General features: G+C 39.2%; 2 protein-coding genes across 4 annotated transcripts in view; one reads left to right on the top strand and one right to left on the bottom strand.

The window, feature by feature from the left end:
* Nucleotides 1-286: 286 nt before the first annotated feature.
* LOC116490681 (protein NPAT) lies at nucleotides 287-21,574 on the bottom strand. 2 transcript variants are annotated; one of them, XM_032190079.1, is made up of 18 exons: nucleotides 21,429-21,574; nucleotides 18,549-18,667; nucleotides 16,898-16,958; nucleotides 15,595-15,667; nucleotides 15,082-15,122; nucleotides 13,750-13,980; nucleotides 13,167-13,251; nucleotides 11,883-12,015; nucleotides 11,199-11,290; nucleotides 11,028-11,115; nucleotides 10,642-10,738; nucleotides 10,155-10,280; nucleotides 7,708-9,402; nucleotides 5,789-5,904; nucleotides 5,591-5,699; nucleotides 4,467-4,524; nucleotides 2,603-3,752; nucleotides 287-1,816 (listed from the first exon to the last, which is right to left on the bottom strand). In XM_032190079.1, the coding sequence occupies exons 1-18, from the start codon at nucleotides 21,463-21,465 to the stop codon at nucleotides 1,739-1,741; spliced, it is 4,389 nt and encodes a 1,462-aa protein (XP_032045970.1). In that variant the 5' UTR covers nucleotides 21,466-21,574; the 3' UTR covers nucleotides 287-1,738. The 2 variants fall into 2 exon arrangements, with proteins under 2 accessions (XP_032045970.1, XP_032045979.1); XM_032190088.1 differs by having other exon boundaries at nucleotides 13,167-13,248.
* Nucleotides 21,575-21,655: 81 nt separating this feature from the next.
* The window catches only part of ATM (ATM serine/threonine kinase), a 69,310-nt gene continuing 65,920 nt past the window's right edge, over nucleotides 21,656-25,045 (top strand). For both annotated transcript variants that reach the window (XM_032190547.1, XM_032190538.1), the window contains exons 1-5: nucleotides 21,656-21,717; nucleotides 22,800-22,892; nucleotides 22,975-23,087; nucleotides 24,242-24,387; nucleotides 24,787-24,951. In XM_032190547.1, the coding sequence (XP_032046438.1) occupies nucleotides 22,821-22,892; nucleotides 22,975-23,087; nucleotides 24,242-24,387; nucleotides 24,787-24,951 (496 nt within the window). In that variant the 5' untranslated portion in view covers nucleotides 21,656-21,717; nucleotides 22,800-22,820. The remainder of the gene's footprint in view (nucleotides 21,718-22,799; nucleotides 22,893-22,974; nucleotides 23,088-24,241; nucleotides 24,388-24,786; nucleotides 24,952-25,045) is intronic.

Below are 25,045 nucleotides of genomic sequence, written 5' to 3'. Positions count from 1 at the left end.
TTCTCTGGGTAGGTCATGTAATGCTGCTAGTAGAACAACTACCTTCTTAGAGTCCAGTTGCTTAATTTGCTATTTTAAAGTTATTAATTCAAGCCTGCTTAGCACACAGCTTTTACAAGAGATAAACGCTTAGACACTTCAAAGTTCTTTCAGCTGGGGTTTAAGATACCTGCTTTCTTATTTTGCCATTAATTTCATCAGGAAGTCCTCTTTATCAGATGCTTGAAGAGGTAGCAAATGAGCAATGGTGTTTAAATGCTACAAATTAATAAAAATCAACCTTCATCCACTTTTTTTTAATCTATTCTTAAAAAAAACATTCACCCAAATTACAGCAGCTTGGGTGCTGAAAAAGCTTTTTTTTTGCTTGCTTGCTCTAGCCCCTGCCAATTGCTGCTGTTACAGCTGAGTGTTTAATACTGATGCCCTTGTTTTCAGAAATGACTGGGTTATGGCAACACAACACTTCTATACAGTATCCCCAAAGTTGCTTAGCTGATGTAAAACCATTAAACAAGACACACTTTTTATTAAAACAAAAATATTTATTCAAGCTGTAAATGCTATGCAGTATTCAGTTATTGGATGGGTTTAATATAAACATCTACTGCATAATACTGGTTCCTTAGGAATCCTTGTATACTGTCTGAAACATTGCCCTGTTGCTGTACAGAACTCTTGTAAGAGAACTTGCGTTGTTTAAGAACTCGACAACTGGAGAACAATGGAAGAAACACCAGTAAAGGAAATTCTGCAGTACTGGAGCAAGGCTTAGTGGGATTGTTTTCTCCCATGCTAATTCATACTGAAAATGTAGCTCGAACATCTCTTTATTTGAACAATCTGTATAATAGCTATCAGGAGGTCTATGTTCAACAGAAGGATGCAAGTTTTACTGTGATTAAAAGCATAATAACAAATGCTTTCTTAACAACAGAAGTGACGGATGAAAGAACTTGTGTTTGCAGTAGAACACTTTGAAATCCTTGTCCAGCTGCAGCTGAACTGTGCATACTGGAAGTACTTTGAAAATAGCTTTTGCATTCAAAATACATCCTACAAATACTTTAAACATGTGGACTATACAAATGAAAATCTTATCTCAAAGACTGGTTGGGAAAAGCTTGATGAGATTAGAAATGCTTTTGGGTGGCTTTTTTTTGGCCTCACATTTAGCTACTGGTGTTTTTGTTAACTCATTTTGTTAACTCATTCAAAGCCTTACAACCGGGGTTTGACAGTTCCAAGAACGGAGTTTTAGTACCAGCCAGTTTTAGCTGAAAAGTAAGTTACTGTAGGATTCAACAAGACAATGGAAATTGGCCAAGTCAACTGTCAGGTCTCAGAACAGCAAATTCCAAACAGCGCCTTCAAATCCACAGCCTTTTTGTAAATTGACCGAGCAATTCATGTGGTGAACAGAGAACGCAGCAGAACACAGACAACACGGTGTAACAGGAAACATACAACCTTTCTTACATTACATTTATACAAATTTACAACTTTGCAAGTTAAATGGCTCTGTAATTATGCAAGTGCTTTTTCAAAAATAAACATATACCAACGCAATATTTACACTTAGCAACCTGCTTCAGAAAGAGCATGATTTTGCTATAAAGTGAAACTTCAGTGCACTGGAAGTGCAACTCACCCTTTAGAATTACATGTAAGTTCTCATGCAAATCCTCAGCATAACAATACCTAGCTTTATCTGGTCACAGTTCACCTTGCCTTTTTTTCATTCATCGTAATGCAAAGATAACAAGAACTTGTCCACATCCATTCCTGCTGGGAAAGAATTCGGTAGCTTCTTTTTCTGTAGGAGAGGAAAAGAAGAGCTGTGTTAAATGCTAAGAACCTGGGCACACTGAACCCATCTGTGAGCCTTCCTTTTTCCTCATCCTTCCACGTACTTTGTAGAAATAACCATACAAAGCTCACTCAGAAACCAGGCGGTGAGCTGTGTAAACACTCGTGTGCCCCTGGTGTAACAAGTGCCTGACTGCGGGCCAGGAGTGACTGCAGTTCTCAGCTTGGGCAGCAACCCACCCCGGCTTCTGACAGGCCTGCCTCCTCTGGCTCTTGTAATGCACACAGCACGGGTGAGCGAACATTCTGCATTTGTTACTTCCATATGTAACCTTCTCTTGTCTCACTGCACCTCTGCTATTTACCACTCAATCAAATCCCCGAGACAAAGGCAAGGTTCCGTGCTACGAGGACTGGGAACACACAAAATGCGGGTTCACAGTCCTGGTGGGGAGTGAGGATGCAAGAACAGCCTGGAGTTTAGTAAGGCCTAGGTTGAGTTTGGTCTGATTTCCAACTTCAATCTAGAAACTTTGAATTTCTAAACTCTAACTTCAATCTTTTATGAGAATTCATTTAATTTTCATAGACGTGCAATGCGAGTTAGTTACATGTATCTGCAGGTACACTAAGCTTAAGAAAACTGTTAGTTCAGAACGGGCTTGAGGCAAAGTTAGTAACTGACAAGCATAAACAGGGTATCAGGGACTAGGACTAGCACCTCTGAACCACTATAAATTAGATATATGTCTAACATATTTAAAACTTTAAATCAGATAATGCCTGTACTTGCCTTTATTTTCTTCTTCTTTGACGGTGTGGGAGAGCTTTGAAGGTCTTTTCTGTTTGCAGAACGAGAATTCCTCTCGCCCTCACTCAAGTCCTCCAGTTTCCTCTTCTTGACCGTGCTCCTTAAGGACCTGAACTGCTGCGTGTTGTCCTTCAGAGGGGTGGCGGCGCTAGTCCTTGCGATGGCAGCCCGCGACAGGATCATCAGCGTGTGCGCAGCCATGCTGACGCTGTTCTCGCTGCCCGTTTCGCTGGCGGGGCTGCAGGCGGGCAGGTCCGGCGTGGCGGGAGGGACCATGATCCGAGGGGTCGCGCTGTCCTCGTTGAAGCGCCGACAGGTCGGCGTCCTCACGCTGTCTGCAGGGTCATCCGCGTGCCTGTCCCCAACTCCGGACGGCGTACGGGGCACTGGCAACTCTCCGTTTTCAACCGCCTTACTCGTAGGGCTGTGCCACTGGATGTCCTGCAACATCTCCACGCACTGCTTAGTGAACGGGCTTGGCAGGCAGAGGCCCTGGCTGGCAGCTTTAGCTGCTTCTCGCTTCGGCTCCTTCGAGGACAGAGCAGCGGGCGCCGCAGGTTTGCTGTTCCCGTTTGAGAGCGACCCTTGCTTTTTGTTCAGGTCCTGCACCGCAGCGACCGTCTTCTCGTTCCACAGGCTGACGCTCTGCTGACCGTTCGAGAGTTTGGCCGGGTCCTGGTTCTTCTGCTTCTCATCAGCATCTCTCCGCAGTTCGTTTTCTTTATTTGCTGTGGTCTTATGGAAGGGATCTAAGGGGAGCCCCGCAGCTACCACCTTCCGCTCGGGCTGCGGATCCTTTGCGGACGTGCTTCTGTTGCTTACTTCTGGCTTACACAGAATTCTCGGCAGCGTCTTATCCTTCTCTCGCTTTGCAGCCTGTGCTTTAGCCGAGGACGGTGCAGAGTCAACAGCAAGCAGGGTGTTTTCACTTCGTTCTTTTTGGGGCAAACTTTTAGCAGTCTGAACCTGGGTGTTCCCTCCTGGAGTCGGTGGGACGGTATCAAAGCAAAGCACTCTCCTGTGACTTTCTTGTCTTGAATTGGAGCTTGTGCTCTCTACCGGTACCGCAAGCAAGTTCTCCTCCACCTTCCTTCCTAGTTCTGCGGGGATAAGCTTGTCTGGGTTTCCCGTCCTGAAAGTGAGATGAAAATACCTCAGCAACACACTTGTTCCTACTGCACGAGCTCATTTCAGCTGGCTAGAAGTTGACCCCAAAATCTGTTTAAAGCCCTCCCCATTCTGTAAATAAACATAAATACAGGGCTTGGTCTCCACCTGACAACAGCCCCAGTAGAGTGGAAAAGTCACCAGATGTCAAAAGGAAGATTCTTCTGCTGTGCCAGCTCACACCACTGCTGTGTTTGTGCCCTCTTCCTGGCTTATTCTGCATTCCCAAAAAAGGCTTATGCTTATTTAGGTGTGTGAATAATTCTTTCCCATGAAAACATAAACACTAATAGCTTATAAAAGGAAAAGCCATACTGGGATGGTAACTTTGGGATCTCTGGCATGGTCCAGAAGGTGTGAGTGGTAGTAGTTTGATTTATTTCTATGAAATTTGAGATAGGACAAACGACAGAGCAGAAATGACAAACTACATTTCTTTGCAAGAAACATTTTCCTCCCTCTGCTATGCAAATCATGTCTGGAGATTGGTTACGATTAACAGGAAGCTGAATTATCAAAACATTATGTCAAATCTTTTGCTTTTGTGGCTTTCCTAAAAGCACTAATTTCCATATGCATGCATTTCACGTGTATGCCTGGGTTTGTGTATTTTTAATAAGCTGACTTACTAGTGCACGGCAGGAAAAAGAAGCAGGTTTGAAAACCGAGTGCTACTCACCGCTGCGTTCGAGAACTCGTATGGTTCAAAGTCTCCGATACACTTGCTACCAGTTTTCCTGGAACAGATAAAGCATTAGTAAACTTCAATGTTTGGAGATCATCTCGCAGTTGGTACAATTTACATTTCACCCGACAGAATCAATAAAAACACAGCAACAACACTGCAACTTTGTCATAATTTTAACGTTTACAGATACCTAGCTCAGCAAAGGTATTACCAACTAAGTATAAACGAGAAGCTTGCTGTCTACACCTGGGTAACAGACAGGCCTGGCAAGACAAAAACAGTTAAACTGCACTTACAAATGCAGAGCCAACATTTCCAAGCAGAAGGGAAGTAACTACAGGGAACTCTAAGTTATCCATCAGCGAACCTAAATGCAGCCTCACTACGCCATCCTAGTTTTTTTCTTAATTTGTGACTTCATTCTGTCTTCATTTTTTTATCCCTAAGCCCATCCTTTTTAACAAGAGGTAGATGGGCTAATATGCAGGGTGTCCTTTTAACTCAATTGATTTTTTATTTTAAAGTATTTTTCTTACCCTCCTCCCAATACTAAGAAATAATTTTAACTCTAGTCTTGTTTAAATCTGCTATTAATGAAGGAATGTTTCAATGAAATGAATATGCAGAAGTGTACACCTGAAACCAGAAAGAGAAAACGGGCAGCAGAATGCAGTTTTGGTAACAGATACGCAACACAGCTATTAAATTTTTTTCCTTAATAATTGGTTAAAATTGTTGCTCTTCTAATGAAGTCCATATTTATCTGTGTCTTGGTTTCAATAGCAGCAGTAGGCTTTACTTATAACCCAGGAGATAAAAAAGAATCAGAAATATAAAGAAAACTGTTGGTCTTAAACTGCAATAGAGTCTTTAAACATTAAATTTCCAAAGTAGGCTTGTTCCAGATTTGGGATCAATCTAATATGCTGGGAGTTCTTCTTTGTAAATGCAGCAGATATAACTACTGCTCACAGGAATGGGCCTCTCTTAAAGTCATCCCAGCAGACCCTGGGCAGAGAAGTGTTGGCATTTACAAAAATGTAATCAGTCAGAACAGACACATCTTTGGAAACCTAACTTTTCTTCTGCCCTTCTCAAGAACACAAGGTGAGTACCTGTGTTGGTCTTGTTTCTTGCTCCAGGAATCTTCTGTGATTTGGGAGGGATGGGAAGTTTGGGGATGCTTCTGTTGCACACCGGATTAGCGACAGGCATATGCAGAACCTTAGAAGAATCAAAATATTCCATTATGATTCACCAAAAGGCTTCAGCTTTAATTTTGAAGACACAAAGATTCCTTTATGACACAGTACCTGGCGGGCAGGGGCTGAGAAAGCATTTCCATTTTGTCCTACCACCGAGAGAGGAATCATTCCCACCATGCCTTGCAGAACGGGCTGCACTGGGGATGCAATTATGATGGCAGAACCTAAAAAACATCAAAGTATTAACACCGTACAGAAACTAAAATATTTGTGAAGGTGACAAGAAAGCAAAAAGAAAAGTTTTAAAACAGGATTTCCTAAAAGTTATATGGTTACACCTGTAGCAAGAAAAGCTCTGTCTTTTCAGAAGAAAAATCATTGCTGTTAATGTATATTACTACCAGAAAACAGGTTGTGGACAAGTTATTTCTAGTTTCAACTGAATTCTTCAATTAAACTCTGGTTTTCTTTGTAAGAAATGGTTCAAAATTCAGCTTGAAGTATAACACATCTATGTTAAGGCTTGAACTTTGAATTAAAGTAACTTACAAAAAGCAGAAAAACTAACATTGAATAGTTTGTTTTGCTGCTTAACAAAAGGAAACTATTATTTGCATCCTGTTGCATACAATTACCATGCTCACAAGTTGTTAGCAGCATTTTTTCCCTTCTGTTGTACCCACAACACCTTCCCTGTACGAGCACACACAAGCTGGGGAAGGCTAGTTTGGTCTGCATGTACGTATCTGATGTTTATTCTGCCTGGTAAGAGGTGTTACATGTGGCGCACGAAGACTGGAGTTAATTAGTGGTTTAAGATCATTTAATAAAGCCCAGCAAGACTTATTTGGGCTATTTAACCTCAAGTTCCTATTTAAATCATGATTAAAATAGTTCTTTTAAATCAGTTCTGCTAGTAAGTTGTGTTTCCAGCTGCCAGACATATGGGAATTATAAAAAGTGAAAGAAAAATTTATTCCACGGTTCTTTGCTTGCATGAGCATTACCAGGAAAAAAATAAAGTAAAATGCAGAAGAATTAAAAAACTTATTTCTCTCTATGAAAAACAACAAACAACAACTAAATACAACTAATAGCTGCATTAAGAAGCCCTAATGATTTGAAACGCCAGCAATCTTAAGACCCTGCACACCGATCAACACGTTGAACCGATCTCTGACCACAAGAAGTGACTATGCACAGAAATAACTGGGACAAGTTTTCAGTTTTGGAAAAAAATAATAATGTGAATGTGCTGATTGTAACTAGTTTATGGTTAGCTTAACATTTTTAAAAGCATTTTAAAAACGTTAAGTAATGTAGCAATATAAACGCCCACACCAAGAAAAAAAATTGATTATGGAAAGAAATAATGTTATACTTCTATTTATATTACTTATATTCATAATTTAATCTACTTATATATATACTATATATAATATATATTTATTATACATTATGCTTATAATAATTATTTATTTTATTTTTTTATTTATTTATACTCCCATTTACATTTATTTGTCTAAATACACTTCCAGGGTAAATTAGGCCTTTGGAAAAATGAAACAATATAAAACAAGGCAGTAATTTTAGAAGGACTATCTTCATCTAGCCAGTTACCTAAGGTAAACATGGATATCCCTAACATTCTACTTATAGCAACCATCTTATTAAAACAAATAAAAAGCCTGCTTTATTTAGCAAGTTAAGGCAAAGTTAGCAGAAAAAAAAACCACAAGCATCTTATCTAGTGCAAGCCAAGGTACCCCTCCTAAATTTAGCACTGCTAAATTTACATGATTTAAACTTCTGAAATGTGAGGATGATTTTTTTCAAAGCAGCATAGCCAATGACACTGCCTTATCTTTATTTCGTTTTTAGTAGCAATTAACATACAACATACTAGTTTCAAGGGGCAGATAGAGCAGTCTTTAAAAATTCAGTTTACTTCTAATTCACTTACAAAAAAGAGAACCAAAATGCTACATAGAGAACACGCTTCCAGTTGTTTTTACTAACGAACTTACCTTGTGGGAAATTTGGGGAGACGGTCTGGTTTGCTGCAAAGGTGCTGCTGGATCTGGGAGGAGTCCGTAACTGCTGTACTGCTGCTGGAGCTTGGGCAGCAAGAGGCATGGAATTGCCAGGCAGTACAACCACGTTTGATGGTGTTACAGCTGTGCCCAAGGTAGCTGGATCAGTCACACAGGTGGCAATATAAAGGTTGTTGGAATTGCCAAACGCTGTGCTTGTTGCTGGCATCAACTGTATAAATCCCCCTTCCTTGGAAAGATTACTTGTACCTGCAACTGAAAAAACCGTGCAGTCCTCACTCGGAGTGCTAACGGAGGTGGCCACGGGATCCTTCGGTCTGAGCACGAGAAGATTCTGCTCCGCCAAAGCCGAGTCCACACCTTTTTCTGGGTCCTCTGAAGTGAGGCATTTGGGCAGGCCTGTAGTTTTGGTTGGGGATTTGGCCGGGGAAGACAGTATGATGGTTGGCAAGTTTTCTCCTGTGATGCTGGAAACAGCATTATTTAACTCCGTGTCTGAAGAAATAAAGGGATCATCGCTGATGATGATCTTCAGGGACATGATATTGGAAGGATCAACATCCATTGGTTGGCTACTGGAAGATACACCACTTACACTTTTGGCTTCAGTACCCGACTCATCTGTTGAGGAAGCCGTTTCTGGGAGAGGAGAGTGGCATATTTCTGATGTAGTAAGGTTATTTTCAGTGGATACTACAGGAATTTCTGTACATGCCTCAGCACCAGGAGAGAAATATATATTATCAGCATCTACTTTTGTAGAAGACGAAGGCTCCTGCATTTCCACTTGTGCTCCCTCTGAGCTTGAGGGTCCTGAAGGGAGGTTAAAATCCTTCTTAGGATTATCGAGCGCATGCTGATCACTCGAGTATGGTTTGTTAGAAGTGTCAACAACTTCAAGCTGCAACTCCGTTTTGGCAAGATCTGGAATTTTCACTGCAGATCTTGCAGCACAGTCTGACTGCATACTCTGCTCCTGCTGATTGGCATGGTGGCTGGAGTTCTCCTGTAAAATACCAGGCAGTGGAGCTGTCTCGTTTGTTACAGGCTGTTCTTTTCCTGCATCTGCTGACGGGCCAGAAATTGATGCATTATTTTTTCTCAGCAGTACACTGTGACCAGGGCTTCCATCAGAAGGGCTTTTAGTAAGTGTTTTTTCGGATATTGACGTATCTGGTGATAAGCAACATTTACTTCCAGACTGCATTCTGTTTTCACTGGCTGTAGAACCTTCTTCCAATGAAATCAAAGAAATCTGCGAACTACCAGAATGAACGTATTCTAAATTAGGACTATTTTGTACACTATGACTTAGTGTGCCCTTTCCAATTTCCATAGGTTTTTCACTTTCAGAAACTAGTGCAGGCGACTCTTTTTTATCATAAGCATCTCCACAGTGTTCGTTACACTCACTGTCAGGAATCTGCCTCTTGTCAGGCTCAGTCAAAACAGGCACAGAGTCAAAAGCAATTTCAAGCTCGCCAATATGTTCAGGGGTAACAGTTTTAAGTACATCAGCCTGCTTCCTTGGTCTACAACTTCCATGCAATTGTTCACTGGTTGCATTTTTCTTCGCTGTATCATCATCATTAATGGTGTTCTTCAAGGCACATGACGCTTCTTCTAACTGAAAACCTTTACAGGATAGTGCTTCTCTAGAATTATCACCTGAAAAACAGAGACTATGTTGGTTTCATATTTATTACAACAGATGATCCTTTTACAGGGTTTTAGAATTGATTACTCACTTCAACGGAAAGATGTGTCACACAAAACTAAGTAGGTATAATGCTGCTCAACCTTACTTTTGAGCCAAGTGAAAAATATATGAAACATACAGAAAGATTACACAGATTGGGCAACCTGGTAATTCATTTTGAGCATAAATAATAAGCACATACATAGTAAGTAAATGGCTCAGGTCATTAAATCAGATTTCCAGAAGCTCAAAGAACATCTCAGGATAGAGCCAAAAGGTTTTTATTTCTAAACATACCTTTTGTCCAGAGTATGACTATTTGGGGGATTAATTAACCAACAGATTTCAGAAAAGAGAGAAAATAGTTATATGGCTAGACAAAAAAACATTATCTTTGTATTTATGTGCTCCACAGTGAGAATTGCAATGTCTCTCTTCTGAATGAGAAAACAATTTTACAGATATTCTGATTTCATTTAGGAGCTTAACCACTTGTAAGTACACTGATGGTCTGCTGTTAAATTCAATAGCCTGAAACTTTCTACCAGACCAGGTACACGTGTATGTCCATGCAATGTAAACATTACCACTGAAAATATAAAGATTTTGAAATGTACAATCAGATTGTCTGAAAATACTCTCATAATGAAAAATGAACAGACTAAAAGAGACTGTAGGGGAAACGAGGGGAAAAAACAAGAACAGACAAACCTATACTTACTAGTTTCTTCTGTTCCTAAAGAACTTTCAAGTGTTTCCAGGTTATCCTCATCCACCAGGATTGTATTTTCTACCCCACTCTGACCAGAAATACCAGCAGGTAAATTCTTGTTTACCTTGTTCTTCCCTATTTTAAAAATGATGCATGAAGAATGATTAGGAGTGTCATTTTACACACATGTAATTATTGCATTTTAAATGAAGCACATAGATTTCAAATTCAAGAAATGCCATCCTAAACTCAAAGGAAAACATTTTTCTGAGTTCATTACAAATCCACCAATAGCATAGAAACTTCCTTCAATTTTATGTGAGGATATCCCTGATAAAACAAATAGAAAAAAAATTACAGTAGAATAGAAAAAACAAGTACGGACTATCTACCTTTATACCAGAAGAGTCTAAGTAACAGGAATAACACACTAAGCCAGCACAAAACCAGAATTTCAGCTACATGAAACCGTACGATTGAGAATAATACAGCCTACCATAATCAAACAAGTCAAAGAGTGCCTGAAAAGCTGGATCTGATTCTGTCTGTTCCAGAATGTCCTGTATAGCCTCTTCTGACATATGAATTTCACCCTGAGAAAAGACAAGACAGAGAGAACTGTTAGACAATTAAAAACCAGATACCTCTATTTCATAAACATACAACTGGCTTGAACTCTCCTTAGGCAAGGGAAGTTGTGGGGTAGCCCCTCAGGCAGAATTTATCCTTTAAATGGGCTTAGCTGTGTTTCAAAGTGTGAGAGGGAGAAGAGGAAGGCAATCTGATACTAGACAGTAGGCAGAAGTTCAGCATAGTCCCTGTAACTGTTCATTCTCATATGGCTCGTCTTCAAAAATTGTGAATAGGGCAATCCACACCTACCTGAAGTCCAAGAATTTCATCAATTGACGTCTCTTGTTCTGCTGGGCCACTGTCTGTCTGTTTGGGTGCCTGAGTGACATTGCCATCACTGGAACACAGCCATTGTTAGTTCAGAACTCCAAAATAAATCAAATGAATGTACATATGAAGGTTAGAGGTCCTTTTTATTACCTGCCCAGGATTTTGTTGATGTTCTCAGCTAGCTTCTCCTGAAGAGATTTGTTGCTCAGGATCTTTTCTCTGGCATTTTCAATAACCAGTTGCTGGAACACAGAGTTTTAAAGCTGTCAGGTTTCACTCTTATTATTACCAGAAATTGAATTTCCAACTTACTTGTAAAATCAATCAACTCAACACACAGAACACTCTTTGAAACAGCAGACAGCGATAACAAACTATTTTAACCATTTCTTGTGTTACTAGTACAAACTCCTCCTCTTTCTGAAGGAACTGACTGACTTCTGCCCGTTTCATCTTTACACTCCACCAGGACAGCCGATCTATGACTGCATGACACTTCTATGAGAAGCATCACAAAACATTCCTCTTCTTCTGCTCTCCTCAAGTACAGCAAGTCTTATTGTGGTTTCTGGTTTTCATTTTCTAAATAAATACTGCATTCTGACAGCTTAGAGGTGTCTTAGCAAAGCCAGTAAGTCAAGGAAAAAAAACTCTACCTACCCATGCCACAATCACTAGCTCAGCACACAGAGCTGGTTCAAATATAAAACAATGACTTATTTAACTTCTAAAGTTAACTGCTATAATACTGATGATAAATGACACATAAAAGACTAGTTCTCCTTTCTGAAATCAGTTCTTAAATGTAAATACCTTCCATAAGCATATACTCACTGGGAAGTTACCATCTATAAATTCTTCAAGTGGCTCACTTTCTTTTTCTGTTACTACTTCATCGGGGTCTTGAGAAGTTCTACTTGCTGAAAGAGGCCCAGAGGTCGTGATAGTTTTCCTCTTCTGAGATTCACTGAAACATTCCAAGACATTTATGGCATGTTTTGTGAGAATATAACGAACAACAGAGCTAACAGTCACTAAATCAAGTATCTCTCTTCCTTATTAGCAAATCAAAGATTTTAATCAACATAAAATTAACTACATATTGGAAATACAATAAAGCCCTATGCTTGCTTCAACATGTTGTATGTATATATTGTGTCTGAATTCATAAAGGTTACAAGCAAACACACAAAAATCGTGGATAAACAGCACAATGGCAAATTGCATTTCATGCCCACTGGTCAGTATTTTTTCCCTCCAGTACGCACTACTTTAACTGGTGGCACAAGTTCTAATTTACTGGCACTTAAGAAAAATACTTTGGCGTCACCACTGAAAGTAGTGAGGTACAGCTGTTGTCAAAAAGGCAACCAAATGTTAGTTTGCATAAGCATTTAATGGCAAATATGAAACGTAATTATTTTTTTTTTTATATGAGACCTGTGTGAGTGTATATGAGTGTAGACTATTTCGAAACCATCAATCAACATCAGCACTAAATCACATATAAAGAATTAGAACAGGAATCAAGAGGATACTGAAAAGGTAACAATGAGTAAGGATTTGGAAAACTGATAAGCAACTGACAACCCTGATAAGAGTGGGATTTAGGATAAAGACAACAAAAGGAACAGAACACAAAGCACATTTCTCCCTTCATTAAAAGGACACTTGAATCAAAGAGCAAAAAAAAAAAAAAAAGCACGAACAATGTAAGAACAGTGTTTTACACTGCTTTTAGCATGATTATTAAAAAAATTACTGAACTTTTGTAGCCAATAGTTTTTCTAAGTACAGACCAAACATACATTTACAATATTTAGAATTTTCATAATTGGTAAGGATATTTTGGAGGGAGTACTAAGTCTCAGTCTTCATGTTTATTTGTCTATCTCAGAAACTAAACCAATGTAAAGATCAGCTATACGCAAGGAGCACAGGAAGCCTCGCACCAGTCTAGGATTAAGTTCTTAGACTTGACTTTCCTTGGTGAAACACCAGACACTGGCCACTGTCTTAAATTTGGTCTTAAATCTGAAAGAATTCACCACCTGGAAAAAATTACACTAAGGATTACAACACTGCCTAATCTCTAAGTCATCCAGAAGAGCTGCTTACCTTTTCCGTCTTCCTGGAGAAAGCAAATTTGAATGGAGCTTTCGTTCCTGTGTTGTTGGAACTTGAATGTGTATGAAATCTCCTGCTTTATAAGGGAAGAAAACAACCATGATGCCAGTATTTCTTCCCGCGACATTCTTAAGGCACTAAAGAAATCTACATATAATATATTATGTTCCAGGGAACTCCTGGGAGTTCATCGAAAATGATTTGGTATTATCATGAAAATGAGGCACTACTTTTAAACACATCCTGAGAAGAATCACATCCTCTCTGCTAAAACAAGTGTTTTGGGGGAGAGTGATTACTCATAATACAACAACGACAAATTGATGCACTTTTGATCTCTGAACCTGCATCAGTAAGCAAGGATGCAAGAGCCACTTCTCTTTTGGGCACTTCTTTTATTTTAATCTCTTGAACTATTTTGGAGAGCCAGGAAACAAAGCAGGAATTTTCTAAAACTTTTTTCAGTGGAAGATGATTAGCCTCAGTTCTAGAAAAATTTCACCTACATCCATAGACTTTTCACACAAAAACAAAAACACACATTTTAGAGAAAAAAAAAAAGAGTGCAACTTACTGTTGATTTTGTTTTCTTGGGTTTGTGACTGGTGTACAAGCAACGTATTCAGTCTTGCCTGTGATATATTCTGATTTATTGCTGGCCTGTGAATAACTTGAGGAGGTACAACAGAAGAGGAATTCTGTGGCACTGACTGATGGGCTACGGATAACAATCCTGGATTTGGAGGGGCTGATTGCTGAAGCATCCTCTGTCTTTTCATTTCTACTATTCCACTTCTAGTACGTGCTGGAGAAAGTAAAGACAAGATGAAAACACATGATAAATGATCTTAAAAAGGCTGTTGAATTCCAAGAATTAGTCCTTGAATATAGTAATTTTAGACCTAATTACAGACGCTTCATCGGAACTTTTCTGTGCATCAACAACTAGTTTATGAAACTTAACAAGTAAGCAATATGTGCCTTTGTCTCCTGTGTTACAGGTTTGAGATAAAATAATTCACGAAGTACAGACAAATTACACAAGCATGGTTACAATTTCTGTCACTGCTTAAATATTTAGAAGAGTAAATCATGCCAAAATGACATTTTCCTACATAATATTCAACTCACTTAACTGACCTTAACTGAAATAGTTAAGCCAATAGATGTCTGCATTTATCAGACCAAATCTCACAAGTTTAAATAAGAGCATGCTGCCCAACCCAGTGAACCTCAGATCCAAAAGCAATCACTACCTATATCTCACATTCTCTTTTCCCATACTGGTTACTCAGCCATACTACACAGAGAAAACATATTTTCAAGTTAAATAACTTTGCCCTTTTAACTGTTCATTTGGCAGTTTTTGTATTGAAAGAAACAATTCTAGATAGAGCAAGTATCTTTTTTGTTACAAAGAACACTATATTCATATTTTATTTAGGCATATATTTGTATGTATATAACAAATTTTAAATTTGCCATTCATTTTTATATTCACCTTCTACAGAATTGAAACTGCATCATAAGGCGTTATGGTTGTTTTCAGTTCCTCTGTGAACCACAATTTAAATCAACAGCTGCAGCACTGAAGCAGCAGTTTTCAGACTTTTTAACCGTGTAAATTTCTAAGAAGTTTTCAGCAGAGAAAAGAATGCTATACAGCGAATTTAAGCCCCTTGCAAAAGGCTCGTTTTTTCTGATTTCCCTTTCCTGACCATCACAGTAATCCATGGACTGTACTGGCGACAGCAGACATGTTGAAAAAACACTGCATTAGAGATTGGGCAATATTTTAAGGGTAAAGATGAGTTATTGACTGCTGCAGCATTCCCTCATTCTTCACCAAAACAGATCATTCAAACATAAAGCCTACTAATCCCATGCAATTGGTTCAGTTACTTACTCCTTTGATTAGCAGAAAATCCTGTGGAATTCTGCATGCTCCTATAAAATAAAACAGGCGATATAAATAAAAGAAGCACAATGAAAGCACTCAACTGCATGTTGTGATGGTATCAAGCAGTTAATGTCAGTCTGGTCCCAGTCAAGCATTTTTTCAGAGAGCTTCAATCTACTAGTGTTTATTTTTATTATTTTAAACAATGGTCACAAATTCTTCAAATGACACTTACTGATGTGTTTTTGATCAAGTAACCACAATGGTATCGGATTCTATATGACTCATAGCATATTGCTTTATGGCAGGAAGGCCACGTATAAAACCGTACTAATGCCCTCCTTATCCGCTGTCTTGAAACATACACACAATTACCAACTCTCACATACCTCCTATCTCTCACCATCTTTCAGAGGCAATAAATATCAAAACCATTCTCGTACAATAAGGAGAGTTGATCAACACAGGACCTCAATCTTACAGTACATTTTACTTTTTTTGGTTTCAAAATTTTATTACCTGATCTGAGAAAGTGTGTAATCTAGTTTTTTCCACAAAGATGACATCATCGCTGGAACTTCATTTGTTGTTTCTAAAGCAAAAGATAAAAAACAAAAACAAGCAAGCAACAACAATGAAAAAACACAAACCAAACAAAAAAAAACCAACACACTTTTTAAGTGTCTAAAACAGGTAACACACTCAGAAGTAAAATCACAATCAAAATAATAATAATAATGGTGTGATTCAGACATCATCTAGCTTTAGGTATCTTCTTGCCTTCTCAATATTCTGGTAATTAGAGAGCTCTCCTAATTTAACAAAATTAATTTGACATGATCATACACTCATCATGGATATACTTCTCAGTTTCAGAAGCCTTAATGAAACTGAGGAAAGTGTTTCAAAATGGTAATCCTCAATGGAATCTGCATGTGGTTTTAGTATCTGGACAAACACATGCTAACCTAACTTTCTAACTCAATTCTGAAAATGGGATTTATATTCTGAATTCACTTATGTGATTTTGAAAATTGTAACTTCACACATGGCCCTTTAAAAGTAAAGGTTTCTTTTAAGATGTCACCCAAACGAGTAAAAACACTTGGTACTTCTGACATACATAACGTTGAAGTATAAATGTATGGAAGTAAGCACATTCATTTAAGTGTTTTTCAAGGTGCCAAGTGCAAATGATTGTAAAGAAAGTGTGTTTGTGTCTTAATTGCCATTTCTATTAAACACGGTTTGAAAGGAAAAACACACTTGAAAGAAATGCAAACATGCTACTTCTTAAATTAGTCTTGAATCTAAGCACTGCTAAAATCTAATCACACAACATATCAAAAATTTTAAGATTAGGCAACAGAAGCTCAATAGCCATTTAAAAAAATTGAATAGAAAAAGTTCTCTCTCTTTAATATTCAAATATAAAAAAGTTACTATGAATTCATTTTAATCAGTTTTAAAAACAAGACAAGAAGCATTTAACCCCATAGGATTCTTCCGCATTATTTATCTCATAATAAACTGTTCAACTTTACAAACATAAGCTTCCATATTCTGCATACTTCATTATATTTCTGTGCTTTATTCAAATTTGAAGTGAGAATACTTAGGCTTGAAACTGCAGAGAAAGATAATTTGCTCACACGATGCTGTTCTAATTGGTAATCTGCATAACAGGGAAACCTTGAACTTCAAGCATAGATGGGGGTCGCTCAAAGTCCAAATCTAGGTGGAGATACTACCCTTTTCCTCAAGGACTTTCACAACAAATAAACACAAAGAATTTTAAAAGAATCTCACCCTGAAGACTTACCTTTTGTTTTCATGGCTACATATTCATTCAGAATAGTTGTCAAGTTTTTTCCACACAAGGACTGGAAAAAAAAAAATACAGATCTTAGAATCTGCACCTATACTTGTACTTCAACTGCTGCATCACATTATATTCAGGTAGTTCTTCAGAAGACTATACCATGCTGACCCTCAACACAGGAACTATGCTCTCAGCTGGTACTGAGTTGTCCCAAACTAGGCAGAGAGCAATCTGTGGAGCAAAATGCCATTGCAAACACAAAATTTGCAGCAGATGGTATTATTGCACAACGAAGGTAGAGCAGTCAGACCTGCATACCCTCAGGTCATCCTTGTTATTACAGAATAAAGACACAAGCAGATGATGAAGAAGAGCTCTGACAGATTAATGAGTAGGTACCACACTGGAACACTTCACATTACGACGCAAATGTGAAAAGAACTTCTGCCTCAAGTAAAATTCTTAACAGTCACACTGAAATAACTTTTGTATCGTATTTACTTATTCTGTTACTTTAAGTGAAATTAAGAGAATAAAGATTTTCATGTTATCACTGTCATTTGCTGTACCTTCTTGTCTTGTTTGCTAGAGGAAATTCTATAGTGCAAGAAAAAACCAAATCCCTTTATTGCAAGTATTTTGAGCTCCAGTGAAGCTTTTTTCTTAGACACTATTGTATTACCACTTTCCTATGAAAAACAAGAAAAATCTTTCCACTGACAACAATAATAGTAATAAAACAAACAAACAAACAAAAACACCTGCATAATGTCTTTCTATTTACCAATGTTTTCCTTCCTAACTCTTGCTGGCCATAGGTTTGTCTCCACTCCATCCCACCACAGTACAGTTGACCAAACATTTGTAAATGAAACAGGTTCAGAAGTCTGTTTTGAACAGACACATTAAGACCTCAAACAGCAGAAACAACATTCCACACATTTTGAATATTGCGGATAAAACACCAGACCACAAAATAACTGGTATATTATTAGAATGAAATGGAAAACAGGAAAACATACAACCATTAAAGGCTGATATGCAAAACCCACAATTTGCATGCTATATTAAAAATCTCATTTTATATACATTAAAAATACGAACTATCTAGTCACCCTACAGCTAAATGCACAGATCTACATATATAGCTACCCACTGTATTTAGATTCCTCCCCAAAGTTCCACATTTCACCTGGGACAAAACAGATGATACCGAGCAAAGAGGACCATAAAAAAAAAAACATCCGTCAACAAAATTTGGTGCTCTCAGATAAAACTGAGGTAGCTTGCTTAAATTAGTATTTACATGAAATGGCACATTACTGGCTGCTGTATCTAGGATAAGAAAGCAATCTTCAGTAAATAACAAGAGCAGCCCTGAAATGAGTAAAACCCTCACAACACCCTTATATCAATCAATCCTCAAAGCTGCAAAGAAGATTCGATATAAAATGTCAAACACAATTTGCGTATTTTACACTTAAAAAGGAGAAAACAAGTAACTGCTGATACCGTGGGATGCCAAAAAATAGAATGAACGATCATTATTTTAAATGGCATTCAAGAACCAATTGTCACATTGAAAAATGTCAATATTCTTCTCCACAGATGTAGGATAATTTAAGTTGCTGCTCTGCAAATAAGAACTTACCAGCAAGCAGGCTGGAATAAACCCATCCTCTGTACAGTGCTCTGCGTATTCTTTCAAATCCGAGCTTTCTAAAATAAATTCACGGCAGGTAGCTAGAAGTTTTTCCTGTTGTAAATACCCTGCAACAAATCAGATTAAAAAAAATGTTCTATTTCATTCATTATCTCTGTTCAGTAGGTATCAAAGCATTAAAATAACCAGTTGCGTGCTGAAATAATTTGGTAAGGATCTATATGTTGGACAAGGAAAGTAGAGTTAGTACAGTAGAGTGTGTATCTCATAAAATACTCTTTTAATAGTTATAACAAGAAAGGACAAAAACCATTATTGACACTAAACCATATTGACAAATACTCAAGACTGGAAAGGGGGCACTATTAACAATTTTGGATTCTTGGCTTAACAGGCTGGCAGATTAAACATTCAATGGGCTGAGCACCCACCCCAGTTTCGTAATTAAAAGGAATTATACATTACTTTATTAATAAAATGCAGTGCTATATAAAAATAACTCTGCACCCACCTTCCTATTTCAAAACAGGTAAAATACGCAGTCGTTACAGTTGTATTTCATTTTTTTCAAATAATTGCATTGTATGAAAATTAACCAAAAAAAAAAAAAAAAAAAAGGCTTTTACCCCTCAATTACAATAATTTACACTTTGAATAGATGCACTAGCTGCCATTGGAACAGTATACATCCCAGGACTTAATGCTAACAGGAAGAATACTGAAAAAATAATTACTTTTCCAAAATTACAATCCTTGGCAAATATGTTTGGTTTCAATCAAGCTTTTTGAGTCTGCTTTAATCTTCACACACTCTATGCACTAAAAGATAGAAATAGCTTTATCTGAATGATGGATTCTAGAACAAAGACCCACAAAGAAAATGTCTTTTCTTTCTTGTCTGTAGCAGAACTGAACATGAAATGTTCGAAAGAGTTGTTAAAATATGGAACTCGTTATGCAATGCTGAATATGTGTATTTATGTAGAATCCCCAATTGGTCTGCCTCAGTCCAAGAATGCCTACCGAAAAGTGCTGCCTGTAGTTTGTATGAAGACACAGTATCTTTTGGAAGATCCAAGTATAGAAGGAAAAAAACATCCCACTTAAGACATAAAGCTCTTGTCCGCGTTTCCAACAAATAAGCAAACTTTAAAAGCAGTCTGGGAATAACCACCATGAGTTTAATCATGATATGTGAGCTGGCCTACCTGGCAAAAAAAGGTGTTTGGACCTGCAGAAATGGAAGGGCTGTCCAATTTCATTTTTCAAACCCATTTTGCTAGAAAACTCTCAAACTTGCTAAAAGCTGTAAGCACATTTGGGGGAAATACAGTTATCTGCCAGCCTCATTCAAACCCACTAAACCATGAGGACAAGGTATTAGGTCAGAAGGAGCTTTGATCTGTGCTGGTCTGGCTGTTCTTACAATCAAACTCCACTGGACAATTACATAAAAAGTTGCATTTGTTCTTTCTCAAACCTACTGCTACTACACTACACAAGGGATGACAGCCGCATACACCAACATCCTACAAAATAAGGCCTTCCGGACTTTAAAAAATGTCTGTATCAATTTTTTTCTGGGCATCTGAGCTTAAATGCTTACGTGCTTTTACCATTCTGTAACATCACACAGCCTTCAACACTGCCAAAACCAAATTAAAGGCACAAAAGGCTGAGTACATTCTGAACTAGGAATGAGTCAATATTTTGTTCCATCTCAAGAAACATAAACACACGTCTAACCCATAGTACTATTTCTCTCTCAGGTTAATTAGAAAAAAATAGTTTTCTTCTGCATTTTTCTCTGGGTGATCTCTTCTTATCAATTTAGTTTTGTTTCCTAACCCAATATTCACCACCCTTCACAGCAACAGAAAGCCTTGGCTAGAGAAAATCATAACTAAGATGGAAGAACTGTGCTGGAAGTTTGTTTGCGCTCACAACCCAGGGATGCCTCATGGACGAGGAATCCCTGTTAGAGGACAGAAATAACTACGGGGTACGTCCTGTTCTACAACTTCGGCTGCTCAGAAGCTTTCTGGGCACGATGCACGCAGCATGGCACAGCAGGCACGGGATGGGATGGGATGGGATGGACCGTCCCTAAGACGTGACATTGCCCAGATTTGCTACCGAGTATGTTTGTGGGCCTCTGTCAAGCCTGTGAGATAAGGTGTTTGCCCAGGCACCTGTAACTCAACCAATTTGTGATAGGAAAGTTCAGTGACAGATCTTTATTGGGTAATTTGAATTCTTCGTTTACAATGCAGGGAGTTTATAAAAAACCTCTGTGAGTTCACCACCACAAGGCATCTCTTACTAGCCTCAGTTCTCAACACACTGGGCAGCATTTATAATAAACAGAGCCATGGGAACACTGCAGAAAAGACTCAGCTTTAATGGGTTTAGATAGGAAAAACGCTGGACACCTGGATACAAGACGGGACAATGCAGACACTAAGAAATCCTAGCGACCCGTGCCAACAGGTGCTCACAGCTTATCTACCTCATACTACAGTGGTGTAGTTTTTGGATTTATGCCTGTTTGCTCCCACTTTGCCATTACCCAGACACCCCAAGCCATGAGGTCCTTTAAAAAACACCCACGTCCTGACACCCTTACTGTAAGGCTTCCCAAACACCAACCGGGCTGAGCGCTGCCTCCCCAGCCACCAGCACCGTGTGGGGGAGGAATAAACCCCCCCTCAATTCCCTGTTGGTTCCCCAAACCTCCCCCAGCGGGGACACAGCGGGAGCCACCGCCCCCTCCCCAGCCTGAGGGGTACCCGCCCGGTCCCCCCGAGCCCCCCGACGACGCCCCCGGCCCCGGGCGGGCGCCCCCTCCCTCCGCCCTCCCGCACTCACCCAGCACCAGCCGGGCCACGTCGGACGGCAGCAGCATGGCCCGAGGAGGAGGAGGAGGAGGAGGAGGAGGAGGAGAAGGAGGAGGAGAAAGGCTCGGATCCCCTGGGGGGGGGCTCAGTACGGCTCGGAGGAGGGCAAGGCGCCGAAACTCCCCCGTCCCCAGCGCCGCGCCCGGCCCTTTCCGCCGGAACCCGCCGCCCTCCTGCATCCGCTTCCAGCTCCGCCCCGCTCCTCGTTTCGCTCCGGTTTCGCTCCGGATCCGCTCCGCGGCCGTTGCTGCCTGCTGGAGGTGGGCGCCCAGCCCTGGTGGGGGCTGTGAGGGGCAGGGGGGAGCTGCTGGGGGTGAGGGGGGGCAGGTGGCTCGGCCCCCTCAGGGCCCCGCAACGTGCGCGCCCTCAGCCGCCCTGCACCGCGGGGGCACGAACGCGTTGTGAGGCTTTAAAGTCCTGCCTTGGTTTCTGGTGAATGCCCAGGGGGATGGATGCGGGCTAAGGCAGCAGGTCTTCAAAGTTTTAATTGCCTTGTCTGTCTAAATGGGTGTTTCTGTGCTCTCAGCTCAGGAGGCAGTGAGCGGGGTGCCCGTTCCCAGCGGCTGGGGGTGGCTCAGCGGGTCTGCCTGGCGCTTACAGGCAGAGCTTCTCTGTATCTGGCCTCAAGTGGTAAAAAGGAGAAGTATGGAAGCTGTATTCAGTGCCATTTTCGTGATCAGCATAATCTTCCAAAAAAGAGAAATGAAAGATTTAGCTAATTTCTATCTCTGGTGAAGGAAATAAGGCATAGTTTTAATCAGTCCCTGAAGCAGAAAGTCGTTTCCCCAAACATGTTTTTGTGTACTCAAACGTCCTTTGGCAGGGTGAGACCTACAGGACTACCTGATATGGTGGTGTGTACCCATAGAAATAGAGTATATTCAAGAGGAAGAGACTTTTCGCAGTGCTCCTGTCTCTGGGCATCTGGTTAAGAGTGCTTTTGGTAATGGCCAACTGCTGAAAATGAGCAATTTGTCTGATTGTCTTCAGCTGTGTTATTCTATTACCCTTGATAGTTCACTCAGTATTGTCTGACCAGCTCCGCTCTGCTGTCACTCACAGAAACAAAATAGGTCAGAGTGGTGTGAAGGGGGCCTCTGCTCTTATTATCTAGGATGGTTTGCTGTGGGAATAGCCTCCATTCTTGACATCAGATTTTCTACTTCAGTCTCATGACCAGTAGGACTGACCCAGAGATAAATCACATTGTTAGTGAAGTAACACTGTAATTGTGTTTGAACATTGAATTTTCAATAGATCGTGTTCCCACTTTTTGAACTGGTTGGCTTGGCTTTGTATTAAATAAAATAATTACTGTTTTATCCCTTTCTTTTGATTGCAGACACAAATGTTAAGCTGAACCATGAGTTTAGCATTGCATGATCTGCTTAAGTGCTGTCATCGCCTTGAAAATGAGAGAGCTACAGAGCGAAGGGTAACAAGTTTTCTTCTGGTGTGTGTGCCTAAAGCAATGAAGGGAACCATTAATAATTCCTCTTCTTGAAATAAATTTTCAGAATGAAATCGAAAATTTCAAGCGACTCCTCCGTGATCCTGGAACAGTTCTCCAGCTGGACCAGAATTCTGATTCTGGGCAAGGAAACCAACTCAACTGGAATGCTGTGTTTAGGTAGTTTCCTTTTCCTGTCCAGATCAAAGTTCTCTTGCATGGAACATCGTTATTTTGTTCATCAGACTTATATTAATACTTCTGCAGATTGATTCAGATTTCTTTTTGGTTTGTAAACAAGAAATGACTAATGTTAGTCTCTCTCACAAGGAGCTAAAGTTAAATTAGCCAAAAATTCATAAAGTGGTTCAGTGCAACACATACCAGACGCAGACAGTGCTGTAGATCTAACCACTAGGAAACTAATCATTAATTAGGTAGTTGATTTTTCATACAAAAATAGTAGTTACTTTTGTTTACTGAAATTCTCTGTGTCTGATTTTCAGTGTATAGTTTGTGTGTAGATTGGAGATAGCTCATCAGAATTGTTTGTGTTACTTAATTCTTCAAAACACAATGGAAGGGCTGTGGCTTTTCAGTTAAAGAAGTTGTGCTGTGAGGTTTGTAGAGGCCCATGTTGGAAATAGTCTGCTTTAGGTATAATACAAGGAAAGACTGAGTGGGATTGTGGTAAGTTCTTAGAGCAGTTGAGCCCAATGTTAATTTCATGTTAAAAGTACATCTAAAGTATTAGTTTTCATAAGCTGATGTCTAGGCAGCTTTCCAGCGTGTTTTTTAGTTGGACAATATTTGAATAGTTCTCATTTCTTAGATGTTCCACTAATAGTGTGAGAAGTATTTGACAATTTTTTTATGTTGCTTTTGGGATGACCAGTAACATAAGAGAATACAAAACTGGACTTTCAACTAAATACAAGTAGTAGGACAGAAATTCTACAATAATTGGCAGTAACAAAATGAGCGAAAAGTTTATTCATGCTGTATTTTAATTGCAAATGATAGAGAACTAGGACTTGAAGGGACTATTATTATTTTGTGGTATAATTTTGTATCATAAATAAAAACTTGGTATTGCATTTTTTCTAATGAAAAATGTTGTATGTAATATCATGCAAAGATAATAAGAAAGTTTGGTTCCTATTCATGTTGCTTTTGAGTTATCTTAAAAAAATAAGCCAGTTTTTGTTGTTTTTAGTTTTTAATAATTAGAAATGTGAAAAGGTTAAGAGCCAATGTTCTGGCTTAAAACATCTACCTGTTTTATTAGTCATAAATGTGCAGATCTTTCATTGGTATCTCTTATATTTTTGAAGTGTCTTGAAGAAATATTTCAAGAAAGAAATGGAAAATCTCAGACTGACAAAACCAAATGCATCTGCTTCAACCCAAAGTGCCAGACAGAAGAGGATGCAAGAGATTGGCAGCCTGGTCAAATATTTCATCAGACATGCTAATAGAAGTCAGTAATAAATGGTTGTATAAAATTATTGTTTTGTTTTGATGCCTTACCTTAAACTTCAAATTCCTTCCCTGAAATGAGTTGCCAGGGTGAGATCCATATTGGTTGCTTCCAGACATTTATAATTCAAATATCTTCATGTGAGTTAGTCCTTTGTGTCTCTGTCCTTGTTCATGATTAGTGGTACCTTTTTCTGATTATTCAGTGTGCTTATAACTGGTGTATCTTCTCTCATGCATAATTTCATTCTTAGAAGCAGTTTAAGTGGATGTTCTCTAACAGAATGGTTTCTGAACTGTAGTTTTAAGTAAACACAGAAATGTTCATTTTACAAGCAATTCATTCCATGTTTATTTGGCACACTCTGGATTAATTAAAGTCTACCGTTTTTTCCCATAGGAGGACCCAGACTGGAATGCCAGGAACTTCTGAATTATGTCTTTCAAATTATAAAAGATCCAACAAGTTGTGCTGCTTATGGCTCTGACTGTAGTAGTATACTCCTAAAAGACATCCTCTCAGTAAGGAAGTACTGGTGTGAGATACACCAGCATCAGTGGTCAGGTAACATTTTCAAGCCTTCTTAGAAATGTCTTTTACTGGTATGGAAGTATGTTTAGGGGCATTCTAATTGTTTGATGCTTTTCCTGCAATGCCA

The sequence above is a fragment of the Aythya fuligula genome, chromosome 1, assembly GCF_009819795.1.
Source record: "Aythya fuligula isolate bAytFul2 chromosome 1, bAytFul2.pri, whole genome shotgun sequence".
NCBI classification, from domain to species: Eukaryota; Metazoa; Chordata; class Aves; order Anseriformes; family Anatidae; genus Aythya; species Aythya fuligula.
Note: the sequence above shows the minus strand (reverse complement) of the source record. Positions and strands in the feature narration are given on the sequence as shown.